We start from the raw sequence: 13,878 nt of genomic DNA, 5'->3' as shown, positions 1-13,878 counted from the left end.
CGTCGCCCGAGATCACTTCCTTGGCTCTTGGATCTGCGCCTTTGTCCAGGATCACGATATTTTTGCGATTTTGGGATCCCACTGATCCTCTTTGCCACTGGATCTCCACGCTCCCACGGCATCCATGAGGCGTCATGACGACCAGGGTGTCTCAACTTCCAAGGCGGTGCAGTTGCAAACGAGGCACTCGTCACATCTTCAGGGCCTTCACAGTTGGCCTGTGATCACATCACACGGTCCAACTATGGGCGTTGCTGCACACACATTCAGGCACCTTTCCCATCATCCGTCAATTGTCATGTTCGTGGATTGGGGACATTAAAATCGCTAGAGATACTATGAGGTTTGAAGGAATAGCAAAACAAGTGGCTCACAGCCCGACCAAACCTCTAGTTGCAGTAATCTTAGCCTATTCGCAAATAATTGATGCCATGTTCTGATAAGTAAACATCCACATGAGATACTTGAACACGAGCTACAGCACAAATCCTGCCTGGGGTCTTGGCTTCCCGAGGTTCCATCACGGCTTGACTTGGCAGCGGCCCAACCTGAAAGTCTGGATAGGTATGATGGCAATCACGAAGATCCGGTGCGCCCAAAATAGCAAGAGAAACCACAAAAGTGAGGTGCTTAGTGCCACTTTAGTAGAGCGCTATCATGATTCGGTACAACGCTTATCCCCCTCAATTCGTCCCCTTCGCTTCGTTTCGTTTGACGTTACAGGACATGTCGAAAACGAACCCCAAGTTGGACGGCCAACACGGTCAACACCATCGCTCAAGAGGAAGGCCAGTTAACAAGAATCCACGCGTTACAAGGCTCATAATGCGTGGGATTGCTTGAATGACAAGCTGATGACATTTGCTCGAAAGTTTCAACAATTACCTACCAACCTACCTAAACACTAGACCCTATTGTCTCAGGGAGTAGATGAATCAGATGCAACCAGACAAATGTTCCATTAATGTGTCTCGGTCACGCGATAATTGATCACGCTCAGCGCCATTCGGGTCCCAGGGACCATTGTCTCAGACAAATGGTCCAGCAGTATTTTTTGGGAGTGTTGTTACGAACAAATCAGCTAACGCCCGGACGTCAAACTCCCAGTCCGACTTCGAGTCGGGATGCAAGCCGGGTGCGGCTGATACACAAAGGAAACAAACCGGCAGAGGGTTTCAGTAAGACACATTGGTAAACCGAGTACGCTAGATGTACATCATTGATTAACAATAAAGAAACAGTAGCAAGTCAAGCTATGTGTGCGTGTATGAAGGAAGGGTGAACCATAGAGTTACCCATTACTCCCCCCCATCTGTTTATCTAGATCTCTCTTTATTATCATTCTTCGCCCCTTGCCTTATTCTCATCTCCCTATCTGGCTGAACCAACCGTCTCTATGCCTTTATTTTGGTTCTTGATCAAATAATATCGATTTTCCCAGGTGTCTGTCGCACATAGATTGGATTTGGTTAAAAAATGGAAACGGAGAGATGCCTATGGCTTCAAATGGTCACCACAATGATCTAGAGCTCATCCTTCGCCTCGGTCTTCGCCTCAGCCTTCTCCCCAACCTCCTCGGCCATCTCCTTGACCTGGTCGATCTTCTCCAAGACCACTTCTTGGGCCTTCTCTCCAGCTTCTTGAGCCTTCTCCTGAACCTGTTCCGCCTTCTCGGTCACCTCCTCTTTGACGTTGTCAGCCACACTCTCAATCTTCTCCTTTGATTGCTCAGTGGCTTCCTCGACCTTCTCGGCGAGCTTCTCGGCAGCCTCCTCAGCCTTCTCCTTGGCTGGTTCAGCGACCTCCTGCACCTTTTCCACAACCTGCTCAGCCTTCTCCTTGGCTGGTTCAGCGACCTCCTGCACCTTTTCCACAACCTGCTCAGCCTTCTCCTTGGCTGGCTCAGCGACCTCCTGCACCTTTTCCACAACCTGCTCCGCCTTCTCCTCGACTGGTTCAGCGACCTCTTGCACCTTTTCCACGGCCTGCTCGGCCTTCTCCTCGACCTGATCGACCTTATCGCCAGCCTTCTCCGCGACGTTATTCTTCAGGTTATCGACATTGTTGGCCACTTTCTGGATACGCTCGACCATCTTCTGGATCTTCTCCTGAGCGGCCCTGACGTCGTCACTTTGCTCGATGTCCTGCGAAACGGTGGCTTCGTTGCTCTCGCTGGCCGGCTTAGCGACCTTCTCCTCGGCTTCCTTCTCGCCGTCGACGCTCATTTCCGCTTGGGGAACGACCTCTTCGGCGGCAGGAATTTTAGGAGTCTCTTGGTCAACGCCTGAAGTATTGACGTTAGTATTTAGACACCCAAGGTATCAGCATATGGCGGTAAATTGACGTACCCTGAACATCCGGATGCGGGGGCGCAACGGGCTGAGAAGCTTTGGGAGCACGAACAACCTTAGGCATGCCGCTTCCACCAAGCTGGATTTCGTTGCCATTTGCATCGATAACGCGTGTTCTCGTTTCATACTTAGTCTTGAACTCGACCTTGCCCTTGAGCGCTTCGACTTGCTCCGCGTTGAGAAGGTTACCATCCTGGTCGCGATACTCAATCTTCTCCTGCCGAGAGATGACGCGCTGGCCCACCGGGTTGGCACTAGGCTCCTGCTTGGCGGCTTGTTGCTCCTGGTTCACAATGGGCTTTTGAGCCTGAGGAGGCGCGTTAGCCACAGCAGGCCTCTCAAGCGTGCCCTGAACTGGGGTCTGGGAAGGCGTCTGGCTTGTTGGTGTAATTCCGTAGTAATTGTCGTACTAATCATCAAGTGAGGAGTGTTAGTATCCAAGGACATGCCGTTGCTATTTCAGCTAAATCTTTCGATTGCGGTAACTTGTCGCTTGCTGCTCGAACTCTAACTGGCAGTTCAAGATATCCATCGTGTCTTCATCCGCCAATGTATAAAACACCCACTGACTCCCACTATCATCTCTTTACCCCCTCTCGGGCACATGTCTTGGGGGTATGGTTTGATGGGGGATAGAACTTACACTATCCAGGAAGGTATTGCAGTCAAAATCCCAAGTGCTGAAAAGCTTGACCCGGTTGCATTCAGCCTTGGTCCAGGGGTTACCGTAGGCCAGAGGAGAGAACAACCAGAAGACGACCATCGACAAGGTAAGAAACAAAACGGCGCCGAGTCTGTTGAAAATAACCTTGTCCTTGACGAGAGAAATCCTAGCAGTCACAAAGTCAAAGACTTGGCAGAAGGCAATGATGGCGAAGTACAAGGCCGGGAAGTAATGATGCAGGAAGAGTTGACGCTGCATAAGGTAGAAGGGGAAATAATGAAGAGCCCATCCGAGGACAGAGGTTCCAACTTCGTAATCGAAGCGTTTGAAGATGGGATTGGCGTAATCATTGCAGCTGCGCTGCCATCGGAGAATAGCAATGCCCTTGAAAAGAACATAGATAACAACAGCAGCGGTAGCGCTCCACCAAATGATGGGGTTGCCCATCAAGTAAACCTGGCGATGTTGCCTGCCCCAGAAGTTGATACCACGGCGGAGGATAGGCCAAGCCTCGGGGCGAGAATCCCAGGCATGAGACTCAACAAGGCCAGCATTCGTCTTCCACATGACCTTCTGAAGCTCCCAGAACTTGCCGAAGAAGCCAGGGTTGCGATAGTTGACTTTCTCGGCGTCAGCTCCGAGCTGCGGATGGTCGTTGAACTCGATATACCAAAGACTGTTGGGAAGGGAACCGCCCTTGGCGCATGTGACCTCCTGTTGCTCCGAGGCCCATGTAGGAAGTTTAACCTTGTGGGAGAAAAGAACACAGCCCGTCATGATGTGCACCAGCTTGAACTTGGTGTCAATGGTACGAAGACGTTCCTGAGCAACGCCGCTCTTGGACTTCTTCTTGACAATTTCGACACGGAAAAAGTCGTTGGCATCTCCATCGAAGCCCTCATAACCATAAGCTGACACCTCGTTCTGCCAGTCAGCCTCAGTCACGGGGGGCCGAACGTCATGCGAATGGAGACGACGGTGGGTAGGCAGATGATAGAGACGGAGAATTGCGCCATCCTTGATATAGGGAGTTTCGGGGAGGTGGTCCCACGCGCCAGTTCCGTTAATGGGCTGACCATCAATACCGAGAGGCTGGGTCTGGTTCTCAAGGAGCCAGATGTTGTTGTCATCCTTGTGGGGATAGAGAGTGATCTGCTGCTGCTTTGAGCCGGTGGGGTACATCAAGGGGTGCGAATGCAGATAGCCACCCTGGGTGTTGACGTGCCTGATGGTAACACGGCTACCCATAAGAACGTCAGCCGGAACATCCTGCATGCCCTTCGAGTTCAGAGTCGACTGGAACTCGGAGCTCATGAAGCCGTCACCGTCGCCAGGGTTGGTAAGGCACATGAAGTGGATTCCGAACATGGCCATGTAGAAAGTAAGAGGGATGACAATAAGGCAGAAAGCGCGGGCCATGAAGTGCTTGGCGAATGCGCGAGGGGAAACGTGCTTGTGATCGCCAAGCACAACCCATAGCTGAATCAAAGTCAAGCTGCCAACCCACGCAATGGTGAACAAACCAACCCACTTGATACTAGCGGTAATTCCTAGACCAAGACCGGTGACAACCAGCCAGAACCACCAGCTCGGTGTGAAGGCCTTACCAGGTCCCAGTTCTTGTTGGTTGGTGAAGGCAGTGAAGCCGAGCGCAGTAAGGGCGGTTCCAATCATCAGGGGCGAGTCAAGCAAGATAAGCCGGGCCTGGGTGAGAAGGCCGTTCTCTGTAGAGAACAGGCTCGTTAGTCGTGTGAACTGTCCGATTGTTCTTCTTTCTTTCAGACGTACCGAATATGATAAGACAAGCTCCCATGAAGGCAGTGGTGCTACGGCATCCAGCTGCCTTAAGAGTGAGGAACATGGTAGGAGCCAAAAGGATACCGCAGATAGCCGGGAACATGCGCATGGCGACATAAGGAACGCCGGGCTCAACGTAGTCCTTGCCAATCTCCTTGAAATCAAAGCTACCGTCGAACCCAGCGAGCCAGCCGAAGAGGGTAATCATGAGCTTTGCGAGGGGTGGGTGGACGTCCATGAAGAACTTGCCCTTGATGTACTTGGAAGCGAAGCCGCCGAAGCTGTTGCAGACATTGAATCAGTACCTATTCTTCCAAGCGAGCAACTATATCCTCCAATGGGTGGGTTACATACTGGACTTCGTCAAACACAACACTGTCAGGCTGGTAAATGCGGAATAGGCGAACGACGGCAGACAACATCGTGATGATAGTGAGGAGCACGAAGTCGGATCCGGGGAGCAAGAACGGGTCATTGTCCTGGACACCTTCGGACGCGTAGTCGTCCTTGACCTTGGCGGACTTGTTTTTGTTGTTTTTGTTTTTGGACACGACCGCGGAGGTCGGCACGGCCTCGTAGGCGGGCGGCGGGGCATAGGCCGGGGCATAGGCCGGCGGCGGCGCCGGCGATTTCTTGCCGGAGCGAGCCATGTTGGCGAAAGTATCGGTAGGACAGCAGTTGGTTGCGGATCGAGAGGGAACTTCTGGGAGGTTTCGGAGGCCTCGTAGGGAGGTCACTGATCGGTGGGATCGTAAACTAAAGATTAACGAGAGTCGAAGAAGGTTAAACGATCATTGGGACAGGGCTGCCCGTGTCATGGATAGTTCCGACGAAACGGAATGGGAACCTTCCGGGGCCGATCGGAAACTGGCCGTGGGGAAGAAGAGTAAGTATAATGGCAGTCAAGAGAATAGAATTGAATGGAAAGAGGAAAGGGAAGACAAGTGCAAAGACGACTTCGCCCTGATGGAATCCGTCCTGGCCTTAGACCTTTGTTGAGGCAGTGGAAAACTAGAGAAGGGAAGTGGACGAAGAGGAAAAAAAAAGGGTATGTCTAGCTTATGAAAGGGGCACAAACCTAGGATGTGGTCTGAAGTGAGCGAGTGATGCTCGCAACTTGAAATGGACCCGCGGAATATGATCTCGTGGCTCTGGCTCTGCTGAAGCTGAGGTGGACAGTGGCCTGGTCGGCCCAAGAGAAGACGTGGAAGGGTGGCAGGGTCAATGATGGAGCTTAAGTGGCCTCAATATCAGCCCCTGTCCCGGGCCTTGGCACCCCTCCCCCCGTCGTGCGTCAAAGTTCATTTGAGCTCCACCAAGCGAAGCCATTGGCCAGCCCGCCGTTTACATACATATACGGCGCCCCAAGCAAGGCCGAGCTCCCCAGTTTCTGGACGCCATTGACAGCTCACTACATGTAACTGGTCCAACACTTGCATTCGAGTTGAACTGCAGTTTGACGGTTCGGTTCCGCGCTCCCGACAATGTCACAGTTCTCTTTCTTTTTACTCTTGTATACTCTTTCGCCGACGCATGTGAGCGGCCGTTGGCCTGCCGTGTGCACCATTGCTAACCCCCAAGCCACTACACAACTTCTCCTCATCGTAGACGAAGCGTGATGGCGGGAATGAACATGTCTAGTGGGTAAAGACATTGAAGATTGAAGACTGGGACGGGATAGACCACCTCGTCAGTGAGTGACATGTGCATCACAAACAGCTGGCCAGAGCGACCAAGACGTAGCATCCAAAGTGAGGAGGAACCTGCCTCTACGCAGCTTATGCAGACAAAAATCCCAGAGAAGAGAATAGTAGTCCTGCGAACGACAGAGAGTTTTCAATGGGCATTTCCTCGAGGGTATTGGTTCCATATGGTCTTAGAGTAGCCAAGTATCTCACTGAACCCTTTCTGCATACTCATAGTACATGTGTATGTGATCTTCCCTGCAACATGTCTTCCTAGTATACAACAGTGTCTCGATAGGTATGCAACAGCAACCACGAAATGGCTGTCCCACCAGCCGCTAACAGCCTTGTCCCGGTCACAGTACAATTGTACAGTAAGGCTTTGGCCGGGCGGCGCTGGCTGGCCTGGGCCAGGACTAATCGGGGTGGATATAGACGCGCACGGGCCAATCATACTACAGTTTGGTCAAACCGCCCTACAAGGTGCAAAGCCATCTGGAGAAAAACAACATCATCCCATCTAACCCAAAGTCGACATCAACTGCATATCGCCGTCTTCCAAATTACCGGCGATCTATTGACATAATGGCCGCGACCACGAATGGCGACCCTTCCGCAGCGGCGGCTTCACTTGACAATATCAAGCCGCCGCCTGGAGTTATCATCCCGCCACCAGGCGAGATTCGCGAGGCGATCGAGAAAACGGCCGGATATGTTATGCGTGGTGGACTAGGACTCGAACAGCGCATTCGCGAGAACCATGGCAAGAATCCGAAATTCAGCTTCTTGATGACCTCGAGCGATCCGTACAATGCGTACTACGAATGGCGAAAATCAGAAATCAAGGCCGGACGCGGCACCGCCATTGCCGCTGGTCGCGTCGGCGAGGCTGCCCCAGCCCCAGCCAAGGAAGAGCCAAAGGGCCCTCCCAAGCCGCCTGACTTCCAGTTCTCAGCGCGTATGCCTCGTATGAGCCAAAAAGACCTGGAAGTTGTGCGAATAACAGCCCTGTTCGTCGCAAAGAATGGCCGCCCATTCATGACACAGCTCTCCCAGCGTGAGGCCAGCAACCCGCAGTTCCAGTTCCTGATACCCAACCACACCTTCCACAACTTCTTCCAGAGCATGGTCGATCAATATTCCATCCTCTTGCGCGAAAGCGATAGCAACGGAAAAGGCAACCAGGCACTACAAGAACGCATTGCCGAAATTAAGCGGAACATTGACGATAAGTACCACGTGCTGGCGCGTGCGAAACAGAGGGCCGAGTATGCGATTTGGCAGGAGGCTGAAAAGGCAAAGAAGGAGGAGGAGGAAGAAAAGAAGAAGATCGAGTTCGCTCGTATCGATTGGAATGACTTCGTCGTCGTCGAGACCATTGTCTTTTCGGAATCCGACGACCAGGCTAACTTGCCGCCTCCCACAACGCTCAACGACCTCCAGTATGCTTCGCTAGAAGAGAAAAACAAAATATCGATTAGCTCCAATCTCCGGATCGAAGAGGCCTTCCCATTCGAAGACACCAGCTATAACGCCTACCCCCCGCAACAGTACGGAGTCCAAGCGGCACCTTCTCAGCCAGCCCAGCAACAGCAATACCAATCCCCGAATACTCCCAATGCCCCGCAGGCATACGGCACCCCTCTTCCCGTTGGAAGCCACCCAAGACCAGAAGAGGAGGAAGCGGCGCAGAGAGTTCGGGCGGAACAGGAGGCTAGGACACCGGTGCAGCCAACCGGTGGACTGGCGCCGATGAAGATCAAGGATAACTATGTTCCTCGAGCAGCGCAGCGCGCGGCCAACAAGTTTGGTTCACAAATGGCTTTGTGCCCTAACTGCAAACAGCAAATTCCACTGAACGAACTGGATGAGCATATGAGAAGTAAGCAAGCCCCGCCGTGTCCCAATTCGTGCCCATGCAATGTTTTACTGACAGCTTGGTTAGTTGAACTCCTTGATCCACGGTGGAAGGAACAGAAGGCCAAGGCGGACGCGAGATTTGCTACAACTAATCTCTCTACTGTGGATGTTGCCAACAACCTCAAGCGACTGGCTAGCGCACGTACCGATGTTTTCGATGCAGTAACTGGTCAGCCCATATCCGAGGAAGAGCAAGCTCGAAGGAAGAAGGTGGCCATGCATAGCTACGACGGAAATCCCGAGGGCAGGAGCCAGGCACACATCAACCAGTTGCAGACCTTCAATCTCGACGAGCAGATCAAGGCCATCCACCAAAAGTTTGCCGACAAGAAGTGAAGTGCCTCACCGATTGAACGTTCCCTAGATCGTTTTGTCGAGCGGTTGGCGGTTAAACCCAATTGGGCATTTTTCTTCAGACTAAGGCGTACCGAGGAATTCCTGCTGGATGAGAAGATGGGCGTTTCCTAGCGGACCAAACCAAGACATCAATCCTTACATGCAGGGTCTTGGGTATCAACTGTGAGTTTCTTTGAGATCGGGACCGTAGGTGAGGAATTCATCGTTTCGTCGACCAATATCTCTACTTCTTCGTCTTGCCAAGCTTATGCCAACCTTGTTGCACTTATACAGCTTGCCAGGCGGCTCCAGAGACTCACAACGAGGGAGAAGAAAAACAAAAAAGGAAGCATCATTATCCTCTCGCACCTGTGAGTATAAATACACCGGTAAATTAGAGAGATGTATGGGAGAAGAGTTCGCGACTGCGATACTGGCCGAGGCTTATCTGGAGCTTCGAAGCATGCTCTACACACGTATAGTGAGCGGTCGTATAGATAATCAATTGGTCAAAATGGTTAAGCCATCGCTGTGGACATAATATACCGACATCAACCGTGTTTTCTGGATCCCAATTTTGTTCGTGATACTAACAGATAACATGAAGCAGGCCTTCCTCGATGCTGTCGCTCTACTACACAGTAGATGCAGAAACAACAAGAGTGCGAACTATCGGCAACCGTTCTCTGGTACGCGGGTAATGTAACGTGTAACGAATTTTACGGTAATGTATCCCTACCTCCAGCATGGATCGTCATCGAGCGCACTAGAACCGGGATTTGGGTCGAATACATTCCACTTCGGGTCCCCCATTTAGCCTGTCCCCCTCATAGCGTGTGGTTACGGCTTCGTGGGCTCGTATTTCCAGCTGTAGCTTCCCCTCGTAACGTCGTTTTCCTCCAACTTCAATCGACAACCCCCACCTTCGTCTCTCCAAGTTGCATCATGTAAGTTCATCCACTTTCATCGACGCACGACGGCCAGATCCGTTGCGCCCAGGCTATCTTGCTTCCTCGTCCATCAAGACTATCAGCTACGCTGTCACACAAGCTCTATTCTGACAAAGCAACAACTCCAGCGCCAACTACAGCAAGGGGATTCGAGCTGCTTCCCGTCATCTCAACCGGGAAACCAGCTCTTTGCGTCCAATAATAACCAATTAACCAACGTCCTTTCCAAACCGCGAAAACGGCGTCCTCCAGCGACTTGGGGTCCGCGGCCGGTGGTGCGCGCGCTACCTCTCCCACCTCGCCAACGTCGCCCACTAGCCCGGTCAGCCCAACGGGGTCTCAGTCAGATAAAGCAAAGGCGGCGGCGGCGGCGGCTGCCCGTCTGCACCGGCCCATCATGCAGTCTCTACCGGACACGCGACAACAGTCGTTTGATGAGATTTACGGTCCGCCCGAGAACTTCTTGGAAATCGAGGTTAGTCTTCACCCCGTTGCCCGTGGGCTGGCTCTGTCACAGAGCCCGCCTGGTCACCCTAGTCGGAGTCGGATGTCCATCCCGACGACTATCCCCAATGCCCCGGAGACCTGACCTCACTGACATGTTCACCCACGAATAGGTCCGCAACCCCCGAACCCACGGCATCGGCCGCCACATGTACACCGACTACGAGATTGTATGTCGCACCAACATCCCCGCCTTCAAGCTGCGGCAGTCGACAGTGCGCCGCCGCTATTCGGACTTTGAGTACTTCCGCGACATCCTTGAGCGGGAGAGCGCCCGCGTGACCATTCCCCCGCTTCCCGGCAAGGTGTTCACCAACCGGTTTAGCGACGATGTGATCGAGGGCCGCAGGGCGGGTTTGGAGAAGTTCCTCAAGATCGTCGTGGGGCACCCGCTGTTGCAAACAGGGAGTAAAGTGCTAGCTGCTTTTGTGCAGGGTGAGTTTTTGTTGCCTTCTTCCCGTTTCTTTCTTCTCCAGACTGATCGATCGCGAACCTGACTAACACCGAAACCTCTCCCTTCTATCACAAAATAACAGACCCCAACTGGGATCGTAACGCATGGTGACTCCTCTTCCGCGAAAGCTGGGGCGTAGGAACCCCGCGCCTGCGCTTGGGCAGCGCCCCTTCGTCTATATCGTCCACCTCCACATCAACCTTGTCTTCTGCCTTTTCTTCTTCGTTAGCCAGTAATAACCATAGCGTTGTTGTCCTCCACAATACCAATACTAGTAACTATACCACACCATCGTCATCATCATCGCCGCAACAATCGCAACGGGGCCACCAGTCACAATCGACGATGCGAACGCCGAGAAAACTGCGCAAACGTCCTCCGCGGGGTTATGCCGAGACGCAAGCTTTGTATAAGCTGGCGGTGGGTGATGGTGGCGAGGAGTCGTGATTATGGCGATGGATGACAGTTTGCCGAAGTTTGCCCGGAAGCGAAAAAGGTTGAAATGAAGGGCGTTTTCCGTGTTTGTGTTTGTGAGTAACATGAGCTGGGCGGACAGGAAGTATGGGCGGGCCATCGATGGAGAGAGATGTTCAAAAGTTTGTCTGTCGAATGACTGTTTGAGAGTATACATGGATTGTAGGTCAGCGACATTATGGAAGGTGTTGATCATGTCAGCCGTCGCGAATAAATATCCTCGGTTCTATTTCAGTGCCTTGAATGGAAGTATAAGGTACAGCCTGATTACAAAACCCGGCCGAACATGAAAAGGATGATGATCGAAATATCCCTGGTTCAAGTCACTTTATGTCTATTCCCTACAATGCCTGGTAGTTTTCGCTGTTCCTTTTGTTTTCCCTCAAATATCCGCACCGAGTGAAGCCCTTGGTATGTACCATCACGTAGCCCACCTCAGGCTCCTAATAGCTGAGATTCCTTGCTTGCACCTTCCCCTTCTTGCTCGCTTGATCCTCGACCGATTGACCGGAACAAAAACCTCCAAGCCAGCACTGATCATTGCGCTCCTCTCCGTTTCACTTTCCGCTCAAACACTATCGTACACTGGAAATTCGTTCCTCCGCTGCTGATCTCTCTCCCCTGCTGATGATGCCTGACTGCTTTGCTGTTTGTTGGAATGAAAAGAAAAATCATGAAGAAAAAAGAAACAAGGAGTGGGGGGGTTTATATTAGGAACCGCGGATAAAAACCCGGCATCCGTGTATGAAACCCACACACAGCACCTGCTGCTTCTAAACAATGGCTGAGAAAGCAAGCAAGTAGGTTAAGGGTGTCTTGGGAAGGTTCATTCACCCATGGCTGTTTCTTGTGTTGTAGTTGTTGTGATTGCTGGGCACAAGCAGGAAGCGGGTAGAGGAGATGGTTCGTCGTTGCGGACGCTTACACCTTGAAGCGCCCTTGTGAAAGGTAAAATAATCATACGTGGCTGGCCAAGGTCTGAGGAGTTGAGATGGATGTACCTCGTGTTCGTTCTCTGTCCAAATGTTGGGGATAAGTATAAAGGGTGGGACAGAGGGTAAAAGGGGGGTCTGTTTCCCTATTTGTCTTGGTTCGGTAATGTCCGTCCGGCCGTCTCAATCCGGGATTGAATTGTTGTGATCCCGCATAATCGTTGGGTTTTTTCATGACGGGGTACCAAGAAGCCTGAGGATGGCTTCGTACATGCCAAACATGATGGCGGCGCTGGGCACCGTCCGGAGCATATGCGGCGTCATACCACCATACAGACCGGCCATGCCCTCCTCCTTGAACACGAGCTTGAAGCACTGGATCAGGCCCGTATATTTGGGCTTGCCGCCGTCCATGGGTGCCTGTCGTAGACGGGTGCGGGCGACCTCATGAGGGTATGTGAGGACGGCCGCGACAAGCTTCGCGCCGCCCGCAGCGCCCGCATTGCCCGTCCAGTTGACCGCGTGGTCCCACCAAGTCTTTTGGCGCCCGCTCTGCACAATCTTCTCCTCCCGCAACGCCAGCGCCGTCTTCATGCGCTCGTATAGCACCCACTGCAGCGTCGACTCGGCCACGCCCAAGTAGCTCGCGCTCATGCCCTTGTACAGGCCTCGGAGCCCTTCGTTGCGCAGGATTTGCCGGATGCAGTCGTAGCTGTTCTGGTACTGCCGCCTCGTCACGCCTCCGCTCTCAGCCGCCACGTTTTTGTCCAGCTGCAGCCGCGTCTTGACCATCCATATCGGGTTCGTCGCGGTGCTGGTCACGATGCCCGCCAGCACGCCCGCGCTGAGGTGCACCCATGTGCCTTCCTGTCCGTTGTTGAAGTACTTGGCGATCAGCCGCTTGCCGTTGCCGTAGGTGAAGAAGTTGATGGAGCGCGCGGGCACGACGCCGACGAGATTGGGGCCGAGGCCCTTGAACAGGGCGCGGGGGCCTTCTTGCCGGTACACAGCCGACAGAATCTGGCCGGTCTCGCTAAAGTGGTACCAGGCGGCGCGAATCGGGTTGAGGGGCACTCCTACGTGCGATTGTCGCGAGGCTCGGAGCTGTGCTTGGTAGAAGTCGGACTGGAGTCGCGTCTTGAGAACGTCTAACGGGGCGGTTAAGGCTGCGGCTGTCATACCACCGATTCTGTTATGTGCGCGAGAGCGCGAAAGTGTTAAAGCTCAGCGCTCTTCTTGGCTGACGGGGGCGCAAGTGGCTTCCCGTCCGTGGGAGGAATTGTTCTTGCTTACCCTCCTGCAACAAAGTGCGCCCATGATTTTGCAAAGGGGGTTGCTTCGATCTTGTCTGGCCGTACTAACGGATCGGCTTGGTGTGACTCTGGTACGATATCGCCTGTTTCGCGGGATACGACGAGCGGAATGTGGTCGCCCTTGTAATGCTGGTCGGAGGGAACGGGTACCCTCCTTGTGGCCGGCAGTGACTCCATTGTGAAGTAATTCTTCTTGACGACGTCCTCTCCTCTCTGTCAAAGGATTCAGTAATCACCCAGAGCAAGTCTGGCGATCGGAGTGCGGATTGGGGGGGTGTTGTGTACGTTTGTCCGAAGTGGCTCGACTTTGGCCGTAAAGGTAGCAAAATCCTTATCAGCGATAATCGTTCGCTCGACTTTTTTTTTTTTTTTGCCAGTCGGGTGCCATTCACAGGCAGGTAGTCCCACATCATCCCTGTGCGGTTAAAATCCGGCCCTGACCTGACTAGTGCCAGGGATCAGCGGGTGTCGTCATCATCCCAATCGGCAGGCCCACCA

The 13,878-nt window shown here is 53.0% G+C and overlaps 4 protein-coding genes across 5 annotated transcripts; 2 read left to right on the top strand and 2 right to left on the bottom strand.

Annotated features, from left to right (window-relative positions):
* Positions 1–1,017: 1,017 nt before the first annotated feature.
* On the bottom strand, positions 1,018–6,029 carry NCU01912. Of its 2 annotated transcripts, none has more exons than XM_011394594.1 (6): positions 5,891–6,029; positions 5,167–5,679; positions 4,804–5,093; positions 2,995–4,739; positions 2,349–2,760; positions 1,018–2,284 (listed from the first exon to the last, which is right to left on the bottom strand). In XM_011394594.1, exons 2-6 carry the CDS (start codon positions 5,460–5,462, stop codon positions 1,524–1,526), a joined length of 3,504 nt encoding a protein of 1,167 aa, XP_011392896.1. In that variant the 5' UTR covers positions 5,463–5,679; positions 5,891–6,029; the 3' UTR covers positions 1,018–1,523. The 2 variants fall into 2 exon arrangements, with proteins under 2 accessions (XP_011392896.1, XP_011392895.1); XM_011394593.1 differs by having other exon boundaries at positions 1,018–1,823; positions 1,932–2,284; positions 5,167–5,904.
* Positions 6,030–6,997: 968 nt separating this feature from the next.
* On the top strand, positions 6,998–9,313 carry NCU01913 (pre-mRNA splicing factor). The gene is made up of 2 exons (XM_960451.2): positions 6,998–8,379; positions 8,443–9,313. Exons 1-2 carry the CDS (start codon positions 7,083–7,085, stop codon positions 8,751–8,753), a joined length of 1,608 nt encoding a protein of 535 aa, XP_965544.1. The 5' UTR covers positions 6,998–7,082; the 3' UTR covers positions 8,754–9,313.
* Positions 9,314–9,360: 47 nt separating this feature from the next.
* NCU01914 (sorting nexin-3) lies at positions 9,361–11,478 on the top strand. The gene is made up of 4 exons (XM_960452.3): positions 9,361–9,700; positions 9,832–10,178; positions 10,321–10,642; positions 10,744–11,478. Exons 2-4 carry the CDS (start codon positions 10,101–10,103, stop codon positions 10,770–10,772), a joined length of 429 nt encoding a protein of 142 aa, XP_965545.1. The 5' UTR covers positions 9,361–9,700; positions 9,832–10,100; the 3' UTR covers positions 10,773–11,478.
* NCU01916 (mitochondrial carrier protein RIM2) lies at positions 11,331–13,726 on the bottom strand. Its single transcript, XM_960454.2, has 2 exons — positions 13,361–13,726; positions 11,331–13,256 (listed from the first exon to the last, which is right to left on the bottom strand). The coding sequence occupies exons 1-2, from the start codon at positions 13,555–13,557 to the stop codon at positions 12,299–12,301; spliced, it is 1,155 nt and encodes a 384-aa protein (XP_965547.1). The 5' UTR covers positions 13,558–13,726; the 3' UTR covers positions 11,331–12,298.
* Positions 13,727–13,878: the final 152 nt, after the last annotated feature.

The sequence above is a fragment of the Neurospora crassa genome, linkage group I (assembly GCF_000182925.2).
Source record: "Neurospora crassa OR74A linkage group I, whole genome shotgun sequence".
NCBI classification, from domain to species: Eukaryota; Fungi; Ascomycota; class Sordariomycetes; order Sordariales; family Sordariaceae; genus Neurospora; species Neurospora crassa.
Note: the sequence above shows the minus strand (reverse complement) of the source record. Positions and strands in the feature narration are given on the sequence as shown.

What these genes read in the sequence shown, in the direction of transcription:
- NCU01913 (XM_960451.2), top strand. Translation starts at nt 7,083, where the DNA reads ATGGCCGCGACCACGAATGGCGACCCTTCCGCAGCGGCGGCTTCACTT. An exon ending in ACTGGATGAGCATATGAGAA is followed by an intron (nt 8,380 to 8,442) that starts GTAAGCAAGCCC and finishes CAGCTTGGTTAG; the next exon opens with TTGAACTCCTTGATCCACGG.
- NCU01916 (XM_960454.2), bottom strand. Translation starts at nt 13,557, where the DNA reads ATGGAGTCACTGCCGGCCACAAGGAGGGTACCCGTTCCCTCCGACCAG. An exon ending in GCGCACTTTGTTGCAGGAGG is followed by an intron (nt 13,257 to 13,360) that starts GTAAGCAAGAAC and finishes CGCACATAACAG; the next exon opens with AATCGGTGGTATGACAGCCG.
- NCU01912 (XM_011394594.1), bottom strand. Translation starts at nt 5,462, where the DNA reads ATGGCTCGCTCCGGCAAGAAATCGCCGGCGCCGCCGCCGGCCTATGCC. An exon ending in AGCTTGTCTTATCATATTCG is followed by an intron (nt 4,740 to 4,803) that starts GTACGTCTGAAA and finishes TGTTCTCTACAG; the next exon opens with AGAACGGCCTTCTCACCCAG. An exon ending in GCAATACCTTCCTGGATAGT is followed by an intron (nt 2,761 to 2,994) that starts GTAAGTTCTATC and finishes CTTGATGATTAG; the next exon opens with TACGACAATTACTACGGAAT.
- NCU01914 (XM_960452.3), top strand. Translation starts at nt 10,101, where the DNA reads ATGCAGTCTCTACCGGACACGCGACAACAGTCGTTTGATGAGATTTAC. An exon ending in AGAACTTCTTGGAAATCGAG is followed by an intron (nt 10,179 to 10,320) that starts GTTAGTCTTCAC and finishes ACCCACGAATAG; the next exon opens with GTCCGCAACCCCCGAACCCA. An exon ending in GCTAGCTGCTTTTGTGCAGG is followed by an intron (nt 10,643 to 10,743) that starts GTGAGTTTTTGT and finishes ACAAAATAACAG; the next exon opens with ACCCCAACTGGGATCGTAAC.